The sequence below is a fragment of the Microchirus variegatus genome (assembly GCF_963457635.1).
Source record: "Microchirus variegatus genome assembly, chromosome: 11".
Taxonomy (NCBI): Eukaryota; Metazoa; Chordata; class Actinopteri; order Pleuronectiformes; family Soleidae; genus Microchirus; species Microchirus variegatus.
This window is the reverse complement of record NC_139812.1, coordinates 23,766,102-23,792,101: the sequence shown is the minus strand read 5'-3', so window position 1 is coordinate 23,792,101 and position 26,000 is coordinate 23,766,102. Positions and strand designations below refer to the sequence as shown.

The following is a 26,000-nucleotide window of genomic DNA, read 5'->3' as shown; positions in this document are numbered from 1 at the left end:
TCCTCCTTCTCTGCTTGTCGGAAGAATTCATCAAGTATTCGCGGTCATTTATTTTGAGCCGTTTTTGTTATTCAGACCTACGGGGGCTAAATCGTCTGATAGTAGAGCCGGATCAGGTCAGCGAGGTCGAGGCTGGATGGTTTGAAGCTCTGGCCCTGGTGACTCTGCTCTGCTCCACTGTCTGCTTTAATGATAACAAGCAGAAGATAAACGCTGAATAACTTCAGATGACTCATCTCATCAAGTGCACACTCACTCACTCACACACACACAGAGGTTTAACGTAAGTGATGCTCTCATACACTTGTAGCGCGACTCGGCTCTACTCTACTCTACTTGGTATCAGGCATTTTCCATGACTATAGAACACAAACACACAAACTAGTGAAGGACAAAGCAGCTGTTTTCAGTGTAACTCAATCATTAGAATCAGTTCAGTACTCGTTCAGACACAGTCACTGAACTAAAATACGGCTTAACTTTCATGAGCGCTGTCGCAAATAAATACACCAAACAATAAATACCGTTTACCAGTTAGCACCGTTAAACGAAAAGAGCAGCACTACAAATAACCAGCGTACCTGTGTACTGCGTATGTGCGCCTCTGTTTTTAACGTTTAGCGTTACTTTAGAGACTCGTTTTAACAATCCGGAGTCACGTAAACGCGACGTAAATGACGTGACGCGCGTCTTTTTCCGGTCAGTTGTCATGGAAACGGCTGTAACCGCCGTTAACGTGCCCACCACTAAAATACATTTTGAGATTTTAGTAATGTTTTTGCTAAATGTTGGAGATTAATGCTTGTTTCCTGGATTTAAAAGAAAGTCTTTTTAACTGATCTACAGTTCGGCATTGTTCGCTTTGATTCCCGTGTCGGACGTCGCGCTCACAACTTTTCCAACTCTTCCTGCTCTCTGACCAATCAGTGGCCTGGCAGTCGTACATTTTAGTATCAGCTCAGTTCGATTGGAACCTTCGCCAAAGCAGGAACCAAAAAAAACCCACCAGTTGCACTTTGACATGTTTTGTTCTACATGATTTCATTGGCGAAAGCTGCAATATTTGTACGTGAAGCGTTTCCGTCGACGCCTCCGAGTCCAGCGTTACAGAAGATGTTGTTAGCCTTCTGCCGTCGTTTTCCTGTGCTCATTGCAGACCGCAGTAAACTGGTAAAAATCTTTATTTAATTTAGAAAGTTAGCACTATAGCCGGAGGGAGGTGCCGTACGTCCCCTGGTGCATTCTTGGAGTCGATGCTTTCAGTCCATACACTAATAATTGTTGTCGATTTTTGTGCTTTCAGCCAAAGGCAGATGAACCCAGACTTTAAAGACATTAAAGAGCAGATTATTAAAAACAGGTGGTTCAGCTGCTGACGTCTGTGTGAGTGTGAGTGTGTTATTCCACGTTTAATATCAGACCTGAGATGGCATCTCAATGAGCAAAGGAATCACTAAAAGAGCCCCAAATCCATCTTTTATAGCTTCAAAATTAGTCTGAGAGGCTTTGACCTCCACGGCTACGATTTTTCAATACGACTCTCTTCTTCTTTTATTGGAGCGGCTGATCTGGACATAAAGGCTGTCAGGATGAAGAATGCGCTTATTGATGACACGCTATCAGATAATGAAAGATAGATTTTTTTCTTCTTTACTCCCGAGTGAACGATGAAGACTTTGGAAATGGATGTCTTTATGAGCGGAAAACAACAAACAGTCGATGATTAGAAAGAAACATTCAGTCAATCCGTGTTATACCCTGAAGTGTGTAACTCTGAAAAGTTAGAGAAGCAGCCGTGAAACTATTTAGCTTTATTAATCGTTATTAAAAGAGGCTGTTTCGGGGTGACCCTGACCCTGTTGACGTTGAGTAAAAGACGCAGAAAAACAGCAAAAATACAGTCAAAGAAATGCATTAAATGAAGTGAAATGTGTGTCGTGTGTGCCAGTTTCAGGCGTTACTCGTAAAAGGTTTAGGACTGTGCTGAATGTTGTTCTGTGAGTCTTTGAGAGAGTTTTGAAAAGAGAAATAATGTGTACATGGGTGTTTTGACCTCAAATGCTCCTCCTATAACGGGCTGGACAATGATAGTAACAACAATAATGATCCAAATAAATTGCCCTTCAGTAGCAAAGTATCAAAGGTTCGATATACAGTGGAGGATAAAAGCGGTAGAAGTTTGGGATCACTTAGAAATGTCCTTTTTTCTGAAGGAAAAAAGTATTAAATGAATCGGAAATACACTCTATTGGGATGTGAATCTTTGGGTGGCTCACGATTCGATTCAAAATCGATTCTCGATTCAAAAAATGATACAATGCATATTGTGTTAAGGCAAATTATGGCATCAAAACAATACAGTTCGTATAAGATAATGTGATCATGTAATCACACAAATGCAAACTTAAGACAAAATTTTATTTTTTCATTCAAATCAAATAACGTACAACAATAATAACTTGCATAAATAAAAGCTTAGACTAGCTGCCTTTTTCTCCCTGAAGTTAAACTGTGCACAAATAACACAAACTGGTGTTTTGTGTCTTTTCAAAATAGAAACTTAAAAAAAAAAAAAAAAAAAAAATGTTTTTGAAGTTTATGAATCGAGTCAGAATAGTGGATGATTAGAATCGTGATTCCTATGTGAATCTATTTTCCCCCCACCCCTACACTCTATACATTGTTAATGTGGTAAACGACTATTCTAGCTGCAAACGTCTGGTTTTTAATGGAATATGTACATAGGTGTATAGAGGCCCATTTCCAGTGTTCTAATGGTACATTGTGTTTGCTAATGGCGTTAGAAGACTATTGGATGATTAGAAAACCCTTGTGCAACAGTTTTGCTGCTTCTATGATGAAAGCAAAGTGAATATAAATCATTATTCCTAATCTTGTCAATGTCTTGACTATATTTTCTATTCATTTTGCAACTCTTTTGATGAATGAAAGGGTGACTTTTAATGGAAAACACCAAAAAATTGTATAGGTGAGCCCAAGCATTTGAACGGTAGTGTAATGTTTATGTACTGCATGTGTTGAACATATAACATAAAGGCTCTTTACATAAGATTTGAACTGAAATCACACAGACACAAAGTTGATTCGATCTCTACTGATTGAGTTGACTCTTTTTTTATTTATTTATCTATCAATCTTTCTGGCCAGGTCACACAGACCGAGGTCTTCTCTGAGGAATTGAAAAGATCTGCATGTGCTTCTCTCTCTCTATGGTTTATCTGATCAAATCTGTGAATGGTTGTATGAATGTATTCTACACAGTGTCACAGCGCTCTGCTGCTGCTGCGACTGCTGCTCTGATAAAGACGCCGTGACCCTGTCGATTATCATATTTACTCATAAGTACGCTGTGTTCCTCTCTCTGTGCCACACAACAGTGAGTCACTCATTAATGATACCGAGGTTGTTGTTTTTTCTCCGAAGTCTGCAGCGTGTGAAAAAAGACTCCGTCATCACCGCTGACGTTTGTAGATTACGCTCGTCGCGGGATGAACGCTGTGTTCAGTGGACGGATTGTTTGAGAGCCACGGTGAAATGAAATTATACATGTCTGACGTGAAAGTGGTGGCATCAAGACGTGTGAAGCGTAAGACAAAAACCTTAAAAAAAAGGTTTTATTATGCAAAATCGACTTTTTTTAATCATTTTAATCCTTATATTTGCGACCCCGGAGCCTCTACGAGTCGGCAAAGTGTGAAAAAAGATGTAATGTTTTTGTGGTCCGACACGCCATGTTGACTTTGTTACGTCAGAATGAGAGATTCCTGGAATTGTTGTTTAGCAGAGCTCCGCTTTGTCCCTAAAAAAAAACGTGAGAGTGCAGGCGAGGACAATATTATCCTGAAGAGCAGAAGTCTGCAAAGTGTTCTATTCACAGTTGCAGCACAGAGTTCTACACAGACTTCCAGCCTCAGAGGATTTACATTTTATATATGACGGCAATGTGCCGGCGAGAGTTGGCAAAATGATGGCTTTTCCAAATGCTAACTGCTGTTAGCTGCCGTTAGCCTCAGTGACGCTGACGTAATTTCCTGTGTCTCATTTGCATTTAAAGAGACAGGCACTCAAAAGAGAGCGTTCTGAACAGGGCTGTTTTGTCAGAGTGATTGAACTATATAGGTATTTTGACCAAAGCATGTCACAGACATGTTCATTAGGACACCAGGGAACTAGGTTGAAAATGACTCCAATTCAGCTCCCAGTTGGCAGGAAAAAGGCCCAGGTGCCAATCAGGTCGTGGAGTTTGTTCTGATCTTTTTTTGATGTTATGAAAACCCTCCATTCAAGCGCTGATCCGACATCATTCATTAATTTCCTGCCGAGTCCTGAAAGAGAGCGACTCAAGGCGAAACTTCTAAAAGCACAACGGCTGTTGTCAGAGTGTGCTGTAGATGAAGACGGTGCTTTCTTCTCTCCTGTGTTGCAGTTTGTGACATTGATGGGACTCACTGGAGAAAAACAGACAGAACAAACTCCTCGACAGGCCATGGAAAAGGCTTCAATGGCTTCTTTTTTTTTTTTTTTTTAAACACAAATTTCAATGTAAAATGTTCTGGAGCAGAGCTGTCAAACTCATTTGATCTCAAGTGGGCCAGACCAGTACAATAATAGCATAATAACCTATAACAAGAACTCCTATTGTTTTTTCCCCCTTGTTTTAGAAAACATATCATAAGTGGATTTTAAAGGCACAAAACATTTATTCACGATAAAAATCATATATATTTATATATATATATATATATATATATATATATGTGTGTATGTGTATATGTATATATTGTATATATATGTATGTATATGTGTATGTATGTTTACATATATATGTATGTGCATAAGTATGTGTACGTGCGTATATGTATGTATGTGTATATATATATATATATATATGTATGTGTGTGTGTATATATATATGTGTGTATATGTGTATATATATGTGTGTGTGTGTATTTGTGTGTGTGTGTATATATATACGTCTGTGTGTTTATATATGTGTGTATATATATATATATATATATATTATGTCTGTGTATATGTACATATATATGTATGTATATATATATATTTTTCTTTCTTATATGTATTTCGCTTATTTTAACTATCAAATTATCCTGTAAGTGCTTTTTGCCCTATTTTTCCAGACTAACTTTCAATATATTAACTGCACGTTAAAATAGTGTATTAACAATTTTAAAACAAAAAACACTGTATTTGTAGATGAACACCAGGTTTTCTTAAATTTAAATGGTATACAGCTTATGTAAAGTACCATTTGTTGGAGTTTTTTGGCCAAAAAAACAGGTTGACTGATTCTCCGTCTTCCTGCAACAGCTTGCGTGAATTTACCGTAATAACCACACATTGACTTTGACGTGCAACTAATCAGTTTTCCGAAACTGTTTTCCGATAAATTTTCCGAGGCAAACCGTGGCGTAATTACCGTGATGCAAAACGGGGTTAATAACGTAGCTCCCAGAAACAGGAGACTTTTCTTTTCTGCTGCAAATATCCATCAGCGTTCACAGGTCAAGTCCACTGGGTGCCAAAATTGAACGGATGGTGAGATAAGGGGGCGAGAGGACAGCGGGTGTTTTTTTGGGAGCGCTACAAATCAATGAAAGTGCTTCAGTCAGCCACTTATGAAGACGCCGGCCTCGTGCTCCCGCAGTGACGACCCACATAATGAAGCGCGTGGGTATTTTTGGTCCGGAGATAATGTTGCACAAACATAGCAGGGCTCCTCACATACTGTCCTCCAGTGCATTTGCTCCACACATATGTAAATGAAGATTAAAGCTGCAGATCAAAGTGCAGATACTCACCATGTTCCCACTCTCTGCAGATACGTAGCAGGGGGCTTTGCACAGTTTTTGGTTGATTGATTTATTTAATTTGAATGGATTTCTCTCAGCTTCTCTTCAGTGGGTCTTTTGAATTCTTTTTCATTTACAGTAGATGTGATTGAAACATGCAGCGGAGGGCAGCTGTTATCAGTGTGCTCGGGTGTATTTGGAGTATTTGAAGAGGAAGTGAAAGAAAAGGCTATTACTGCTCAATTTCACGCCCAGTAGGACTGTCAGTTTCCCCTGTCCTCTCTCTCTCTGTCTCTGTACCTGTTTTACTTTATACTCTAACTCTTCAGTAATCGCCAGCTTCTCAGGACGTTTGTGGTTGATTATATGATAATAGCTTTGATTGTATTCTGATATTTTATGAGAAAACCCTGCTGTCAAACACGTTCTCAATGTTCTCCTCTTACCACTGTAAGTTTTTATGGTAGCATCAGTATCTGTTTGTCTTAAAGCATCTTCATTGTCTGTCATCCGACTGAATCCGATTTCACGCACTCTTGATTTCCTGGTTATTTCCTCTTCTACAAAGACTCGTACTTACAGTATAAGCCACACCAATAAACCAGATCACTATAGTGTGAAGTGGTTTTAATGTTGTGGCAGCAGCAGCAGAGCAAGTGTATCTGTATTCTGTTTTAAAGGGAGGTCGTTTTTATCCATCTCTAATGATGTTTAAAACATTTTTAACAATCACACACATCAGCCAAAATATTCAAAACTAGTTAAATATCAGAAAAATAAGAGAAAAAAAGCAACATTTTGGGGAAAATTTTGCATTTTTCAGATATTTTTATATAATATCTTCTTTATGTGTATATGTATATGTACATATGTGTATATATATGCATGTGTATGTGTATATATGTATGTATATGTGTATGTATGCATATGTGTATGTGTATATATGCATTTATGTGTATATATTTATGTATATATGCATATATGTGTATATATATATGCATATATGTGTATATATGCATATATGTGTATATATATATGCATATATGTGTATATATATATGCATATATGTGTATATATGCATGTATATGTGTATATATGCATATATGTGTGTATATATGTATGTATACGTGTATATATGCATATATGTGTGTATATATGTATGTATACGTGTATATATGCATATATGTGTGTGTATATGTGTATATGTGAATATGTATATATATGTACATGTATACACATATGTATATATGTATACATATATATGTATATATGTGTATATATGTATACATATATATGTATATGTGTATATATGTATACACGTATATATGTGTATACATATATACACATATATACATGTGTATATATATATATATGTATGAAAAATAGGAGATTATCTGAGTCAGATGTACACAACAGCGGGAGGGCGTCATTCGGGGTCACGCGTGCAGAAGGCAGAACACTCACTCACTTGCCGTGTAGCTCCTCCTCCTCCTCCTCGTCCTCCTCCTCCTCCTCCAGCTGCTGTGTTCTCACACGTCACTCAATCTGAAGTTATATCAAGAAAACTGGCAGCAGAAGTTGTGGTGAATATCTCATGTTACAGACGACAAACATGATGGTATTCATGGTAACGTGCTTAAAGAGAATTTGCTGATACTAGAACGGAACATGAGATTGTGTGTGTGGAACAGTAGACTGACACAGATCCTTTCCTTTCCACTATAAAATCTTAGTGTAAAAACAGTAATACTTGTTGTTGTTGTTGTTGTTGTGTTAGCTGGTCAAAGTGCAACAGCCAGGCCAGTGAACCCTGCTCTAAGACTGTGTTTAGAGACTAAAGCTGTTTAAGCAGAGTTCCTCAGTGAAAGCACAGTGCAGATCATTATCCAGTATTGCAGACCTCACAGGTGCCTGAGTGTGTTAAAAAACAGCACTGCTCTTTTGCTTTAATCAAACTCCTCCTCCTCTGTCACTGTGTCAGTCGGTCAGTGTTAAACCACCGAAACACAAACAAATGTGTTAATTAAGAAGGTGAAAATATCTACGTGTTTATCTGCTTTGTAACCACATTTTCTCTCTCAGCTTTTGAGCTCAAAGACCCTGAGTGAGAGCCATATATGTGTGTGTGTGTTGATAACAATGAAATTGCCTATAAATATGGTCAAATTTTGCTTATGATACAAATAATTAGGTTTCAATTAATCAAAGAGGGGACTTTTGTTGATTCCATTATATTTAAAGGGTGGTTTGACCCATTTTTTGGACCCACTCGATCAAATGAAGAACCTAAAATCATTATGACGATGCTGCTGTGTTTGTTTAATTCACATTTGTATTATTACAGAGTGTGTTTTAACCCTAGAACACTTTCGCTCAAATTCAAAACAGCATCACTAACGCTGGGTGATTTTTACCCGAGATAAAAAATACACCCAATAAAATGTACTTGTCATCAAAATATATCAAAACATGACAAATTTGAGTAGTGTTCTTTTATTTTAAACTGTGTCATGTCTAACAAAATGAAAGAAAAGCATCATGAGGAGACCATATAAAAATGCTCCAAAATGACTGGAAAATTTCAAAATTTTAAAAAAAAAAGAATAATAATGAAGATGAAAACTTGGTTTTCATGAAAATCACATACATGTATTTGCTTGGGTGAAAACCACCCGGCAATGGTGTTCTAGGGTTAAATGTGACCAGTATTTTTTTCATTCATTTGATTTTTTTTTATTCATTCAATACTTGAACCAATCACTATGTAGAAAGTGACTTTGACGTCGACTTTTTGTCAATTTTATCTTTTTATTTTTTCAATACTTCTGTTGTTGTGGGAGTGAGAGTATCTCGTATCCACTGTCTTGATGGTCGAATAACACATTTATCTCTGGAAATTAGTACAAAAACTGTATTTTTGGGTTGTGAAGTAGCTCTTTTATTATATTAACAATAATAATTACAATTTCAATAGGTTCCGCGTCACTGTCGTGTTCGAGGTCCCTAATAATAATAATAAATATGATAATTCCAGGAAAAGTCGTTACAGACGTCTTCTCACGATACGACGATACGGACGTGATGTTGATATATTGCCCAGCTGTAACAGAGCTGTGGTGTTGCCCTTGAATACAGCTGTGAGTGTGTGTGTGTGTGTGTGTAATAAATGACTCTGTGTCATCTCTGTTCCACTTCACATACCTCCCCCCCCCCCCCCCACACACACACACACACCAGTGTCTGGTGCACACACAGCAGCAACAGCCTCACTGATTGGTTGGATGGAGGTGGGTTCATCAGAGGTGTTGGTGGCCGACTCTTTGTTCATGAGGGAGTCACATATTCAAAAAGAGTGGACGCTGTGTGTGTGCGTGTGTGTGCGTGCGTGTGTGCGTGCGTGTGTGTGCGTGTGTGTGTGCACAGTCTTAAGTAAGGGTTAGAGGAAGGTACTTAAAGGTTAAGCTTTAGTGAGTCTATTTAAAGGACGCCGCCTCCACCCTCATTAATGATTCAACCACAGTTTGCCCCTCCCCCCACGATCAGCTGGAGGAAGTCGCTCTTCGGCCAATGGGATTACAGCGTCTGTGTGTGTGTGTGTGTGTGTGTGTGTGTGTGTCTGTAGCTGAGAGGGAGAGTCAGCCTGGATGTGCATTAGCAGCAGCAGCAATGCCTGTGTTTGTATGTGTGTGTGTATGAAGGGAATGTAGGGCAGTCTCTTGTTTCTCTCTCTCTCTCTCTATCTTCTTCTGCTTCTGTCTGTCTTTGTTTCTGCGCCGCAGTCGCCACGGTGACGGCTGCCTCGGCTCTGCTTCCGTATTTTGCAGAGCCTCAGTCTCCTCTGTGTTGTCTCACCGTGTGTTGCCTGACATCGAGGATTTGCAGAGGGAGCATGTTGTTGCCTCCCTGAGGAACCATTGTCTGCATGAGGGTGTGTGTGTGTGTCTGTGTGTGTGTATGTATGAGTGTGTGTGAGTGTGTGTGAGGTGGCTACAGGATCAAGACATGAATTCCTGTTGGAAAATGAAGATTCAGGTACAGAGCCTTGTTTTTGATGTTCTTCACGTTTGTCTCTTTGTTGTTGTTGTTGATGATGATGATGATGATGCTGTTGGGGTTATTATGGGTTTATGCTCTACATCCCTTTAGATTAACACTGTATCCACACACACACACACACAGCATAGCTGATCATAATGGAGATGCGTGCTTTATTAAAAAGGGAAAAAAAGGGAGCTCATGGTTGTTTCCATTCACTGGTTGTTATGGTGAGGCCTTCTGTCTCCGTGGTGATGGCAGAGAGCGGCTTCTGCTGCTGCAGTCGCTGAAAGATGAAAGAGTTGCCAGGAATGTGTGTAGTTTTGTTCATTTGTGTGTGTGTGTGAGAGAGACTGATGAAAAGAAAGAGGGAGTCAGAAAGGATCTGTCCCTACATCCCGTCAAAGTCTGTTGTTTAGTAAATGCGATTATGACGACGGTTCATTATCATATTTGTTCCTTTGTGTATCTGCATGTGTGTGTGTGTGTGTGTGTGTTCTTTTGTATGGTGCATGCATGATGTTTGTTTGTGTGCATCTGCCACCTCCTCGCTGTGAAAGGTTGACCCACTTTCTCCTGTGGTTTCAGCGGTGAGCGCAAATACTGCACATCGCCGGGAAACCGGAACGAGAACTTAAACTTCCCGTAAACGCTGTGATATCTGGGGCTTGTGTTCTGTTCACACACAGTTATTTCCCACCTTTTTTAAAACCGCTGATTCGTTTCTTGAGGCATGTTCTCACAGTGTTTCGTTGTATGTGTTACTGGACTAAATAAATAAATAACTAAAGCACATCTCATCAGATTATGGACACATGAACTCACTCACCTCTCCTCTGTGCCCCCTAACTGTACTTACTGGTGAGAGAGCTGAGATCTTTGTTGACAAATATAAACAAACACAATATATACACACACATACAGTGTATATATATATATGTATGTATATGTGTGTACATATGTATATATGTAAATGTTTATATGTATATATAGGTATGTGTGTGTATATGTGAATATATATATATCATATATGTATGTGTATATGTGTGTGTATATATATGTATATACATGTGTATTATGTGTATATATGTATATACATGTGTATGTATATATGTATATACATATATACGTATATATATATATATATATATACATATATACGTATATATATATATATATATATATACATATATACGTATATATATATATATATATATATACATATATACGTATATATATATATATATATATATATATATATATATATACACACATATGGATATGTGTGTATATATATGTGTATTTATATATGTGTGTGTATATATGTATGTATGTATGTATATATATATATATATATATACATACATACGTATACATATATACACGTGTGTGTGTGTGTATATATATGTGTGTATGTATATATGTGCATTATATGTGTGTGTGTGTGTGTGTACACATGTATATATGTATATACATATTTTCCCCCCTCAGTCCACAGCTTAGTATATCACATTATCGGCAAACATGCCAAATCAGGGCTTTGTGTCAAATCTGCAGCTGGAGGGAGGGAGGGAGGTAAGGGGAGATTAATGAAGTCACATGTCATGTAAGAGCTTAAAAGCAGTTGGACACAGTGGATGGATAGACAGAGGGAGTGAGAGAAACCAGGAAGACGGACAGAACAGACAGGAGAGGAAGGGAGAGGAGACTGTAAATGATGTCGTCTCCTGGTTGCAAAGCTAACTTCCTGTTGTGCCGCGTTGGAAATTGTTTACATGTTAGAGAATAGAATAGAATTTTATTTACAAATATATGGACAATACAGTCGACGTAGTTCCAATACGAAGAACGCATCCGACGTGCTTGTACGTTAAGTTTTTAGCTATCGCCAGTTTGCAACCCTTGTCCTTGGTTTTACATGAGCAGTGTAGATTGCACACAATAACAACCGTCAGATGATTAAATATAAGACATAAACAATACAATGAGATATGATAAAACACTAAAACACAATTTGATATGATGATGCGTCCACTTATATTTTTGCCGTGCTTTATCGTCTATTGTCCTCTTAGTGCAGGAGTTCTCAAAGTTTTGATACCGGAGGGACAATTTAGGAACCCAACATTGGACTGAGGGCCGCCAAAGGGAAAAAAACGGGGAAAAAAACACAAAGAAATCTCATTTGTAATGATTTTAATGACCAGATTGCAGTTGTACAGTTTACACTTATTGGTCTGTATCCAGTAATGTGCAATAAACATTTCACAAGCTTAGTAGCTCCTGGATTAAAACTATCAACTGTAATTCATTGCGGGCGGCCAGAAATGTTTCTGCGGGCCGCCATTGGCCCCCGGGCCGCACTTTGTGAACCAATGTCTTAGTGGGAACATCATTTTACGACGAAAACTAGCGAGAATGAAGCTCCTGAGGAAACGGTCAAAGGCAGGAGCTCCTGTTACTATTCTGGAGAATTTTGTTTCAGAAACGTTCGTCTTGGCTGTTCAAATTCCCAGATGGCGCTGAAGCTAATGCTCCTCTAAGCAGCTGCTAAGTGCTGCTAGCTGTAAAGAAGCAATTAGGTAAAAAAAAAAAAAACTGGAGCCTCGAGCTGTTATTGCACTCTTAAACTTTTTGTATTTTTGAAAAGTTTAAGGTCTCCACTTTCGTTTTCAAGTGCAACTTATTCCACTGCTGGTCAGTGTGTGTGTGTGTGTGTGTGTGTGTGTGTGTGTGTGTCGTGTTGCACTGCTAAAGTGACCTCTTAGGATTACATCACCAGGGACTCAGGGTTCACACACCGATGACGCATATTATGAGGAAAACATTGGGCCAAGCTAATTAGCTGTAGCTCGACACACACACACATATCATACATAATGCCTGATGTCACAGACACACGTAACCACAGTGGGTCACCATCCGCACACCGTAACTGAATATAACGCTCGCTATCTCGTCTTTCCATATCCTGTTTGGAAAACGGTCATGTGATTATGTGGCGAGATGAAGAGATATGATGGACAGCAGGAGGAGAACGAGTAGGAGGAGGAGGTGGAAAAACGAGTGGAAGCCGCACACTCGCATCCTGCTGATGAGAGAGAGAGCACAGACAGACCAGCATGTTCTCACACACACACACACACACACGCGCACACACACACACACACACACAGGCTCATGTAAAAGCTTGTACACAACCACAGGCTCTGGGGGATTTTCCTGCTTCTCCTGCAGGCTCACTTTACATGCTGTAATGCATGATGTGGTTTTTGGTAAACACACACACACACACACACACACACACACACACACACACACACACACACACACACACACACACACACACACACACACACACACACACACACACACACACACGCAGACATTAGGACTGCACTCTATATTGCAAAATGAACCGTCATTGCAACATCAATATGTATATAATATGCATCACAAAAGACTTGAGTTGAGCTGCAGGATGTGCTGGATTTCTCGGGCAAAACAACATGTTAATATTTTCCTCCAACACAAATCCACTGCTCATACTACAACACTGGGCAGGAAAGTTGGTTAGACAATTACAATAAGGCACCGCTGTTGGGTATTAATGATTTAACATTTACATTCATTTAAAATTGACCTAAAATTGAGCCTACGGTAAGGCTAAAATACACTGTGTACAAAGCGCCAAAAATGTCCCATTGAATCCCATTCAAACTGCAATTTTTGATCTCACGTCCATTAAATCATGTCAATCTGGGCTTTTTTTCCTTGGAATTGAAAATCTTTACTGATTGGATGACATCATTTTGGCCATATATACATATTTTGGCCAATAATAGTAGTAGAAAAAGCACTGATTGTACTGATCAAGTGTTAATCATTGACATACTTCAGGCTGCAGTCATTCAAAACAAACAAAAACATCTACTTTGCATAAAGTATATTGAAAATAATTCATATTTTTCTGTTTGTTTTTCCATCTAAAAACATGGTACGATAATGACAAATCTGGCAGCTCAATTAAACTAGAATATAATGTATATTTGTCATAGCTTGCTTTTAAAAAGTATATTTTTGTGCTTAGTGGTGCGAGTGTGAGTATTTGACACTGCACAAAAAAATCAGTGTTGCTGTTAATCATTGACGTGTCCCAGTTTGTAATAATTCCAAACAAGGAAATCTTCTTTGCATGTAGTAGATTGAAAATAACTCATATTTTATGGATGTTTCAGCTCAATGAAAGCAGAATATAATAATATATAACATTTTGCTGTGCTTAGCGGCGTGAGTGTGACTGTTATTAGACGCGGCCCTGAGGGTATGTGTTTATATATGGGACGCCATTATTGCAATATTCTGCTATGTTACAGCATATTACCTGCACATTATTGTTTTCCCTAACATTGTGCATCCTGAACAGACACTTTAAGAAAACACTGCGTGGCTGCATTTTCATACTTTGAAATAACAACAACAGTGTTGTAGAAAAGTGTAAATGTATGAGATAATGTGTTGAATACTAATTTTCTGTGGTGTCTGTGGTCAGTGAAGCTGTGCACTCAGGAGCTTTGTTTTCCTGCTCACTGAGAGTCGGCGGGTGTTTCCTCCGACGTCTCCTCCTGATGGGACTCTTTGACATTTGAGTTTGATATTGCTTTTGCTGCATGGGTGAATGGATGGGCGTGTATGTGTGTGTGTTTGTGTGTGTGTGTGTGTGTCTCACACATTCACTGCTCTACAGTAGAAGCTGGTCAATGCTGCGTGTGTGCACAGCTGCACTGAAAAAAATATAACCTCACTCAAATTTAAAAAAAAAATTATGTCCAGATATCACATCTAAAATATTTGACTTCTTATGACCTGATTATTTTGATTGATGTTGATGTTAACAATAATACTGCACTTTGACCCAACCTTCATTCTTTGCTTTGATCCAAATGATCTTAACATTTTAGTTATTGAACCAAACTAATAAACTGAAATTGAACCGTGCCACTTATCGCCCAATTTAAATTGGCTAGCTAGCCACCGTCAAAGCTAGCTAGCTAGCCTAAATTGGGCTACTCTTTCCAATTTTGACAACACAAAACTTTGCTGCTTACGTTTATTTTTGGATGAAACCCACCCAGGACGTAAACGATATCCCTGATATCAAATGGTGCATCTCGGTATTAACATTGTAGTTATTGAACCAAACTAATAAACTGAAAGTGAACCGTGCCACTTATCGCCCAATTTGAATTGGCTAGCTAGCCACCGCCATTGCTAACTATCTAGCTTAAATTGAGCTACTCTTCACAATTTTAACACAAAACACTAAAACTTTAATTATTAGCAACTGCTTTGCTGCTTACGTTTTATTTTTGGATGAAACCCACCCAGGACGTAAACGATATCCGCAATGTCAAATGGTGCGTCTTGGCATTAACATTTTAGTTATTGAACTAAACTAATAAATTGAAATTGAAGCATGCCACTTATCGCCCCATTTAAGCTGGCTAGCTAGCCACTGCCAAAGCTAGCTAGCTAGCCAGCTTAAATTGGGCTACTCTTCGCAATTTTAACACAAAACCCTAAAACTAATTATTAGCAACTGCTTTGCTGCTTACTTTTTATTTTTGGACGAAACCCACCCAGGTCGTAAACGATATCCATGATGTCAAATGGTACGTCTTGGCATTAACGTTTTAGTTATTGAACCAAACTAATAAATTGAAATTGAACCATGCCACTTATCGCCCCATTTAAGATGGCTAGCTAGCCACCAGCAAAGCTAGCTAGCGAGCTAGCCAGCTTAAATTGAGCTACTCTTTGCAATTTTGACAACACAAAACAATAAAAATGTTATTATCAGCAACTGCTTTGCTGCTTACGTTTATTTTTGGATGACACCCAAAAAAGAAAGGAAGAAAAAAACAAAAACAAATTGAGAGAAATCAAAAACTTTGTTTTGGGTCCTTTGGACGTATATGTAGTTCAGTATAAATCAAACTTTATCCTGTTTTAAATGGAAGTTATTGGTTTGAACGAACAACTGCATGTTACGCTTTTTTCAGCGTGTATTTTTCAGGTTGCAAAGTTGTTTATCGTCTCCGTTTGACACCGTAATCACTTGATTTGTGCGACTTGACAGAGATTTCTCTCAGGAGTCGGCTCTGTACACAGAGAAATCACAGTTATCTCTGTCTGGGAAAGACATCTTGTGTCGGCTTGTCCTGCAACAACAGAAAAGTGGTCTCTTGTGCCATTTATTTCAGGGGAAGTTTTCCTGTGCGATGTCCTTCTTCTGTCGATCCACAGGCTCCTCCTCCTTTCAGCTGTAATATGTCTGTGTAATTCATATAAAAGGGCTTGTGGTTATCATTCTTTCTCGCTCTCTGTTGGCGAAATTGCTCATTTAAGAGTTAAACCTTGAATTACAGATTCACAATTGCTGCATGCACTTGTTTTTCTGGCACCATAAAAGACTGGAAGTGACATCTGGCGTGTGATGTAAAGCCCTTTTTTAAAAATGGTTTCATGCTGCCTATGAGCTCATGAATTTCATTTTCAAATGTCACTCAGCAGAGGAGAGGACTTTAGAAGTAAACTTCCAACAAATAATGATAGTAAACTATGATAAGAGAAATGACTCAAGGGTTTTTTATAATACGAGGTCGCCAGCGTTCTGTGTATGAATCACGGCGTCCGAAATATGGGTCCCGCTCTGGCAGGTGCAGCGAAATGAGAATGAGGCTAAGTGTGTGTGTGTGTGTGTGTGTGTGTGTGTGTGTGTGTGTGTGTGTGTGTGTGTGTGTGTGTGTGTGTGTGTGTGTGTGTGTGTGTGTGTGTGTGTGTGTGTGTGTGTGTGTGTGTGTGTGTGTGTGTGTGTGTGTGTGTGTGTGTGTGTGTGTGTGTGTGTGTGTGTGTGTGTGTGTGCGTGCACACGGCGTGCAGAAGCTTTATTTACATCATCATATCTCAGCCCTTTCTGCTCCCGCAGGTCCCTGTAACGGCTAGCTGCACTACATTCGGATAACTTCTTCCTCTTCTAATAATTACAGACGGGAAAAGTTGTAACGCTGCCCTCTACAGGTCACAGTGTTTTATCACAGTGGCTAATTTGATTTGCACGAGAGCCACGATTTCAATGGTCATAAAATCAATAATTAGATTATTAATACATATGATACATACATATGATACATATGTATGTACGTGTATATATATTTATACATGTATATATGTATGTATGTGTGTGTGTGTATATATATATATGTATGTATATATATATTTTCTATTTAATTTGGTGGGATTTCGTTATTTTCGTTTCACACAGTTGTCAGTGGCAATTATTAGATGCTCACAATGACGTTTTTAAACTGAGGTACAGTAGAGTAAAGGTTTCTGTTGTATTGTGAACAACAATTCCATGAAAGCTGCGTGTTCTACGTGAAAGAAAGGGATGAATACAACAATCAGCTTGGAAAATCAACTCTCTTCTTCACTCCTTGACAACAAAAAGAGACACACACACACACACACAGCGTCGTCTGTCCATTAATTTCCCTGATTTAAGGCCTGCAGCAGTCGTCTCATTAGCACAGTCTGATTGCGATCATTCATCGGCCACTCTCCGTCCTGCTGTGTGTGTTTTCCTTTGTCCTCGCAGGAGATGATACAGTGAAATGTTTGGCCCTTTTTCAAACTGAGTCACTGCCACATCAAACAGCTCTGTGTCTGTGTGTTTGGGACGAACAGGAGGAAAAAAAAAAGAGAGCTTCTTCTAAATTATGTAAATTAAACTGCTGACATTATAGAGATATTGTGCACTTATTGTAATTCAGTGGTTGTTGTATTGATGGCGCTTTGCCACCGTGTTCATCGCCCAGAACAGAACTTACATTTTTGACTGATTCACACTGTCCTTGGCCTGACTTTTTACCATCCTGCTGGCATCGGGAATAAAAGATGCATTCAAGGATTCCCACAATAATCATTCATAAATCCTGCTTTTTTCACCTGCTGTGTGATTCCATTAACCTCTAAAAAAAAAGGTTGTTTGTTAATTTAGTACAGGGTGTCTAAATCCGCATCCTTAAAAAGATTAAATTCATGTAAAATTAAGGCCTTAAAATGTCTTAGATACATTACTCAATGGACTTGAACTCATTAATGTTATATTTTCCTCAGAAGGACATGTAGTTTTATACTTGGACGTAAACACGCTCGCATTCAGCTAGTAAAACGTTATGTTCAATAAACCTTGAATGAGTTGAATGACACACATGCTATGCTTGGGTTGTAATACAGCAGCTATCGCCTATTTATAGTGTTTTCGGTCTCAACCCTTTAAGGTACGCAAGTAAAAAGCAAAGAAAAAATTATTTATTTGCATTTTTTTATTATTTTATTTTATTGACTTATGATAACAACAATATAAATATATATATATATATATATATATTTTTTTTTTAAATTACACCCTACAGTATTTCAGATACAGGCCTCTACCAAACGGTTGAGTTGCTGTTCATAGTAAACCTGGTTTGCATAATTCATAAAGTGAGTTCAGCATTTTTCAATGAGATATAGTGACTTAAAGTGTGGTCGACCAAATGGACGAGTAGTACCTTAAAGGGTTAAATATCATTATAGTGGCATTAAAAAGGTCTTTAAAAAAGTGCAATTTAAATTTGACTTGCTGAATCCTGCAGATATACCCCGTGGGTAGACTGTGGAGCTGGAGGCTTTGATTGGCTGTGAGGCAGAGGAAAGATGAATGTGTGAGTTATGTCACTGCAGTTGTTTATCATGCATTTTTAAGTGAATCATATTCCAGGCGACAGAACGTCTTCGCGTTTCTGCCAAAAGTCTGATAGAAACCACGACAGGCGACGACGTGCTGCAGCCAAAATGACTTTCTCTCACTGAGGATACTCGCCCTTTGCTAATTTGTAGTTTGCAAGTGTCTCGATCACGGTCATCGTCGCAGATGCAGCAGCTTCTCTGGTGGCAGGAAAATGCCGACATAGGGCGGGTATAGGCAGGGTACACTTGTTCTAACCGGGGCTCGAATCCCTGATCTTCTTGCTGCAAATGCAACGAGCGCTAACCGCTACTCTAACCCATCACATGCAGTCCAGTTTCATTGTTTGTGCCGTTTGGAGCGAGCGAGCACAGATGGCGCGGCCGCTCTGATGGAAAGTGTCAGTGTTTGTGTTCTGACTCTGGTGTGAAATAGTTGCAGAGACCAGGGATGAAGTGTCTGCTGCGAACAAGAGTCTCTTCACTGATCTGATGGAGTCTGCAGGTGAAATGTAAATGACGTGTAATTACATCAGTGATTACAGTGCTCGTCTTCATCAAAATTGACCTGAATAACACTTTGATTGTTTCACAGAAAAGAAGCTTGTTCTTTCCTTTCCAAACCCGCTGTAATTAGCCGACGCTGGCGTCCTCACAGTAATCAGATTTAAGCACATGACTTTAATTTGAGCCAATCAAACTGTTGCCGTGTCGAGTCCCTCAAATCCTCTGAAAACACTTTTCCTGTAGCTTGTCGCTGTCGTGAGGAGTCAAAGCACAGAAATATGTGGGGTTTAGTTTGTACGTTGTGATTTGTAAATATTTAAAGCAGACCTAGACCGGAAGTACCAATTAACGCTGTTGTTTAGTGTGTATCTGCGTCATTACCTTGTTTACGAAGCCCTGAAGGTTCAAAACAAACAGTTCAGCCACTGCTGAGAACGCTGTGTTTTATTGTAATCTCGGGCTCAGCGAGATCTCTGAAAAAACCCGGTCCGGTTACTTTAACAGCGGTTCTCCTGAACAGCAGATCCTCCTGCTCCGGGCACTAGTCCGGGCACATCCGGTTGCGTACATTGAACCGCAGAAGAAGAATAAACATCCGTTGTGGAGGTGTTTCACGAGCGACAGTGTCTTCTGACTCTGGGTCTGACTCCGGGTCAAAGTCATAAAAGAGACTGCGGCTGGGAGTCATGAATAAGCTATTTTTAAACATTGTTAAAACAATGTTTTGATAATGAGTAGCAGTGCATCCACTGTTCCAGAGGGGGGCGCTGCGCTTCTGAGAGCGGGTGTGCTGAATATGTCACTTCCGGGTACTGGCCAATCACAAGACAGTTGGGAAGGCTCTACGCTGGCTGGCCAATCACAACGCAGTCTGTCTTCTGGGTGTGAGAGTTCAGTCTGAAATATTGCGGCTGAGGACAGCGTCAGTAAGGAGAGATTTCTATCGGCTCGTTTACAGCAACTAGGAGGATGTAATGTATGTAAGTAGACCTCCATAACTAACATATACGTGCAACAGGACCACTCTGTGGAAGCTTTAATGTCAACTGTTTGCCTTAAGCCTTTTATTGAATATGTGTAGATTTGTAGACTTTTGTTGCTTAATTTTGTCCTTTGGATAAAGGCCACCATGGACACTTTGATATCTTTGCCGGCTATGGTATGATATGATGAAAGAGGCATTGGGAGATATGTACTGAGAATATATGAGGGCTTTTGTGTCCGTTTTAGCTGTACTTAACACAGATATGTACATCAATATCCTGGTGTTTTAATTGATTTGCCTCGGGTGCACTGTGGAGTCGGTATGAGTGTTTCTAATGCCATGCTAACTTAACGTACCATTGACTTGCGCTAGCCATAGCACCAGCGAACTCGGCAAATAGAAGAACTGAATGAAATTTCTTGAAAACGTCTCCAGACGTCTCCATCACACTGGCTGAGTTAGAAAATAGATCTTATGTCCAAAATTCCGAACTATCCCTTTAAGTGTACGTTAGCCATTACACTTAAATAGCACATCGTTTGTCTGCCTGTGAATAGCAATACAACTTTAATTCAGGCCAAGTTTCATCCATGGAAGTGTGTCACCATCAATGAAATGGGTTTTTAATTTAATTTATATAAGATAAAGAAAGGCACAGATCTCCTCTTCACCTCTTCAGGACAGACTTGTAGATTGATGATCCTGTTTGTTTGTGTTTAGTCGCAGCTGTGGAGCATTTTGCTTCCTTGAATATCTTTATTGTCAACAGCTCACGTTGATTCATGTCTGACTGACAAAACCGCAGCCGATGGATGTTCACTTTACTGCGACGCTGCACACGGGAAAACCAGCAGATCTTCACATTTGAGAAGAGACTTCAGTCCAGAGCATTAATATTGAAAAAAGTTGAGTTTAACTTGACGTTTCGTTTCATACAATTCTATAGAAGTGAACTCTTTTGTCCTGAAGGACTCTCTGACTATGACCCTCGTCTACTCGAAGGTTGTGTTATCAAAAAGCCTGATCTGATTCAGAGGAGGTGGAGAGAGAGAGAAGCAGACTGTGAAACCTGAGCTGCTCTTTATCAGAATTATGCATGAGCTCCCCTTCAAATAAATAAAGAAATAATCCAGTTTTCTCTATAGAATACAGTGAAGGTGACGGCTGCACCTCAAACTGTCAGTAACTCCGCTCAGAAGAGATGAGTTTCAGAGAGAGAGCGTAACGCGCGGTCTTCAGCCTCTGAGCTCTTATCACGCCCTATCTATAAAAGTCATCGGCCTGCTCGCGACCTTGTTATTTTCCAGAAAACAAATCTCCTTGTTGCTCCCACTTTTTCATTCATTTCTTCAAGAAGGGAGGATTAAGGCCAAGGATCATCAGTCTGAGCTTTTTTTGTCTTGTTATCCCGGTCCCCCCCGACGTCTCCACCGAGATGTGACTTTTCATCTTTTTTTTTTGCCGATGAGAGTATTGATTCACTGCACAAATTGCACCCACGGAGAGCCACTGTGTGTGTGTGTGTGTGTGTGAGGACGATGAAGATGAAGATGTCTCATTGTAATCCACTAGCTCCCAGAGGCGGATTTGCCTTGTTTTTACAGTGTTGTTGACAGTGACACCAAACAAACTTTCTTTTGATGAATAAAAGTGTGACTTTTAATGGGAAACACACACAACAATTGCAGAGGGGAGCCCAGTATTTTAAACAGTAGTGTAAGTTTTTTCTGTTCTCAGAAACTTACTAATAAATGTCTGTTTTCTGCATTTTCTGCAGTGTGGACAATAAATCAGATCAGCGAGTCAAGAAAACAAGTCTTATTCAATAAGTGTTTATTCAAGTTAAGCAATTTTGTGGCTGCCTTGTTGTTATTCATCAGATCAGCCCCCCCAAAAAAATATTGGCATGAACTATTGGCAAAGAGCTGCAGTGACTTCATTAGACTGCGTCTGCCTCAGATCTCTGGAGCTGTACGTTTCCGTGAAAATATGTGGCTAATAATAATAATAATCTTTGATTGTGTGTCAGTCAGCTGTCGTCGTCACACACTGTCGGAGTGCACTCAGTGCTGGAAGTGTCGCCTCAGGATTCTAAACTTGTGTTTTCTCATCTTAAAAGCACTGGAGACTGAGCTTGTGCTGCTGCTGTATGTTCTTTTTAAAGGATAACCAGTTTTTTGGGGGGTCGGGTTTCTTCTTTTATTTTATTATTTTATGTGTTTATGACTCTGTGTGTGGAAGGATTTGTACGACACAGCAGGCAGTAACTATGCAACAGTGTGATCATTATTTCGACTTTAATAACACACACACACACACTGTGGTGTTAATGGCTTTAAAAATGTGTGCAAAAATGAAAAATCAGCAGTGAGAGTGAGAGTGAGCTGTTACTGTGAGCACAATATCTTCAGAACACCAAGACAGTTTCTTCACTTCGTTCTGTCTCGGGAATGTCAAAGGTCAAGGTCACAACAACAACAACAACCTCTCAAATGTGTTTTTGGCCGTAACTCATGGAAGCTGTAAAATGTGTGTGTGTGTGGCTCGTAAATCCTCGTTGGCAGATTAATACGTTCGGTGAATACAGTTTGACATCAGAGAAAATGGCCTTGCACCTGACATTTATTGAATCTAAGTGGCAAGGAATTGCATATATAGATGGATACAGAGACGTGTTTTCCTCTGATAAAATGTCAACGCTTCATCGCGTCGGATAACGGAAACTTGTGATGTGGAGGTTTTTTAGGGTGAATTCCAATTCCTCGCTTAACCCTCAATCTTAACCCTCAATCTCAAAAATGCTCCCTCTAGTGCAAGTGCTGTCCTGATTCTCAGAAAAAAATTCAGTTGAGGGGCAAGTTTAAGGGCTGTATCGCCCTCAATATTGAGATTTTCCGAGACCACCCTTGGGAGCAAGGGCTACCCAGAATGCATTGCGTGTTTTGACAGAACAAAGATGGCGCCGAAAGCAGCGAAACGAGTACGCTACAAATGAAGTATTTTCTTTGTTAATAGAGATATAAAAATGATGAAAACCATTGTATTATCTTAGTTTAGGCCCATATTATGGATTACTGACGTCATTGTTGCGTAACATTTATTTTTATTTTACGATCTTTTGTCAATAGCCGGCCGGTGCGGACAAGCAATGGTTTGCTATGGTTTACTTTTCAATAAGTCGTGGTGTGTGGTAACTGTCAGCTGAATATGTCCGTGGTTGTGGTATTTGTATGAGTATCATCTTATAACTAACTGACAACCTAATAACTTGACTGACAAACGGATCGTAATAAATAATCCTGACGTAAATGTGTTCTTCTTCTTCTTCTTCTTTTGGAGTTGACAGACTGGACGCAGCTTTCGCGTTATTCTGCCCCCTACAGTCTGAAGACGTATCTGCATTTAAGGGGTGTCCCATTTCTAAGTGACAAAATAACCCTCGACACTTGGTTTTGAGGGCCAGTTAAGATTAAGGGTTGAGCTAAAGGGTTAAGATAGGATTTGGAATCGGCCCTTATTTTTATTTTTTTTGCCCTTCTGGACGACAAACAGATGTCAGATGTGTGCACAAATGGACAAACATGTTGTGTCAAGTGACACTGAATTTGTCCATGTCCAGTTGTGAGAGCAGGTTATGTCATCGTCTTCCCGGCTTAGAGAGCAATCCAGACTTTATGTGATGTTCATTTGGAAGAGAAGGAAATAAGATAGCAGAGAGAGAGAGTCTTTGTTACATGCCTTAGTCCTCTGTTACCATGGCAACTAGTCACCGCTCACAGGAAGTGAATTGCTCGAGTAATTAACATTTTGTCTTGCCTTTTTGTTGTATAATTTTACGCATGTGTGTGTAGGCCGGATACGGCCCGCCAGTGGCTCCAGTCCGGCCCGGGGGTCGGTACTACTGAGTATTTGCATAAAATCAAATGGTACCCGGAATCGGTACTTGGACGCATCCTTGTAACATTATCCGAGTGGTAGAGTAGGCAATTTCCTAAGCTGACTCGAGTTTCCCCAAAACATATATACAAAAAAATGTGAATTTTTTTTTCATAATCTTTTGGAAACTCGAGATCTTGACTTTGAATCTCGAAATCTCGAGTTTCCCCCCCAAAAAAATAGATTTTTTCTTTTCATTTGAAAAAATTTGAAAAAAAAAATTTCATTTGAAAAAATTAGAATTTTTTTTTTCAGTCGAGATCTTGAGTTTCCAAAAAAATTTGAATTTTTTTTTCATTTGAAAAAATTAGAAGAAAAAAAAATTTCATTTGAAAAAATTTGAATTTTTTTTTCAGTCGAGATCTTGAGATTCCAAAAAATATTGATTTTTTTTTTTTTTTTACTCGAGATTTCACTTTTTTTTTTTTTCGTAATTTTTTTTTTTTCTCATGTCACTTCGGGGGCTTCGTAGAATTCTGGCTTTCTGGTAAATAAATGAATAAAGCTGCAGTGTTTGATGAGGATGAGGTGGCAGCGGTCAATAGAGGCCCCACAGTGAATTTCTGCCCCTAACTTGTGTGTAATGTCTTTGTGCTTTTATGTGTGCATATACAATAAAAACCACTCGCTCCCAAAAGAGCTTATTTTCCATTTGAAGTCCGTATTATGCAACGATGATTGATTACTCATTAAAGAACCACATGCAGCTTTTAATACCAGTTCTGAATGCAGCGTCGCCAATGCAAGCAGACGACAGGAAGCTGATAGGAAACTGAGGATCGCTGCGGCCTCCAGACAGAAAAAACCCGACTGTGCCGAGTGCTGGAAGTGTTTTTTTCGTTCCGCTCTCTGGCGTCGTCACACAAATATTGAGACGCTGTTTGATGTGTTGTGTGTAATCGGCTCGTTTTGTCCGGACCGAGACGAACTGGATTTACGTCCGGTGCGATGCCCAAACAGCTCCGGCTCACTCCGGCCCGAGCTTTGATGTCCTCATTAGATGGAGATAAACCCCCGTGAATCAGTCTCACCTGTTCCTCTTAAACAATATTTAAGTTTGCATATCTTCGCCGTAACATTTTCCTCATTATCTTTTAATCTGCTTAGATTTTCCACTGCTTGTGTTGTGGCTGCGAGGGCAACAGCAGCAGTTTTGTCCGCTGCTTAATCCCAGGCTGAACAAATCTTAACTCGACTTAATTAAATACATTTCCATATTATGTGTGTCTGAAATGGCTCACGGCGCCCAGAGGACGGTCAAATGTTAATTATGTTAATGTTAAGTACAGCCTCCATTCATTATGAGCACAATGCGATGCTGTGTACAGTGTAATTACGAGGCAGCCTCTCGTGTTGGATGCAGGTTTACAGTAATTGTTTATTTTTTCGTCCCTGTGTCTGAATGTTTTCGCTCACTGCAGCTGTTTTTTTTTTTGTTTGTTTCTCTCTCTCTGCAGAATGAAAAGCCTCTGGGTCATTCGGCGAGCAGGTCCAGCAACATCTCAAAGGTGAGCTAAAGCTTCACATGTACCCTACCGTTCGAAAGTTTGGGCTCACCTATACGATTTTTTTGTTTTCCAATTAAAAGTCACTTTTATTCATCAAAAAAGTTGCAAAATGGATAGAAAATATAGTGAAGACATTGTCAAGATTAGAAATAATGATTTTTACCCCAAATAAAGAACCAGCAAAACAGTTTTCAGCTGTGCTAACATCATTGCACAAGGGTTTTCTAATCATCCAATAGTCTTCTAACACCATTAGCAAACACAATATACCATTAGAACACTGGAAATGGGCCTCTATACACCTATGTACATATTCCATTAAAAACCAGACGTTTGCAGCTAGAATAGTCGTTTACCACATTAACAATGTATAGAGTGTATTTCTGATTCATTTAAAGGTGC

General features: G+C 39.3%; 1 protein-coding gene across 1 annotated transcript in view; it reads left to right on the top strand.

The window, feature by feature from the left end:
- marchf8 (membrane-associated ring finger (C3HC4) 8) overlaps positions 1 to 26,000 on the top strand; it is a gene marked incomplete at its 3' end in the record, with an annotated part of 80,362 nt that overhangs the window by 24,615 nt on the left and 29,747 nt on the right. The window contains exon 2 of the mRNA XM_083897282.1: positions 25,548 to 25,598. Within this exon, the coding sequence (XP_083753408.1) occupies positions 25,548 to 25,598 (51 nt within the window). The remainder of the gene's footprint in view (positions 1 to 25,547; positions 25,599 to 26,000) is intronic.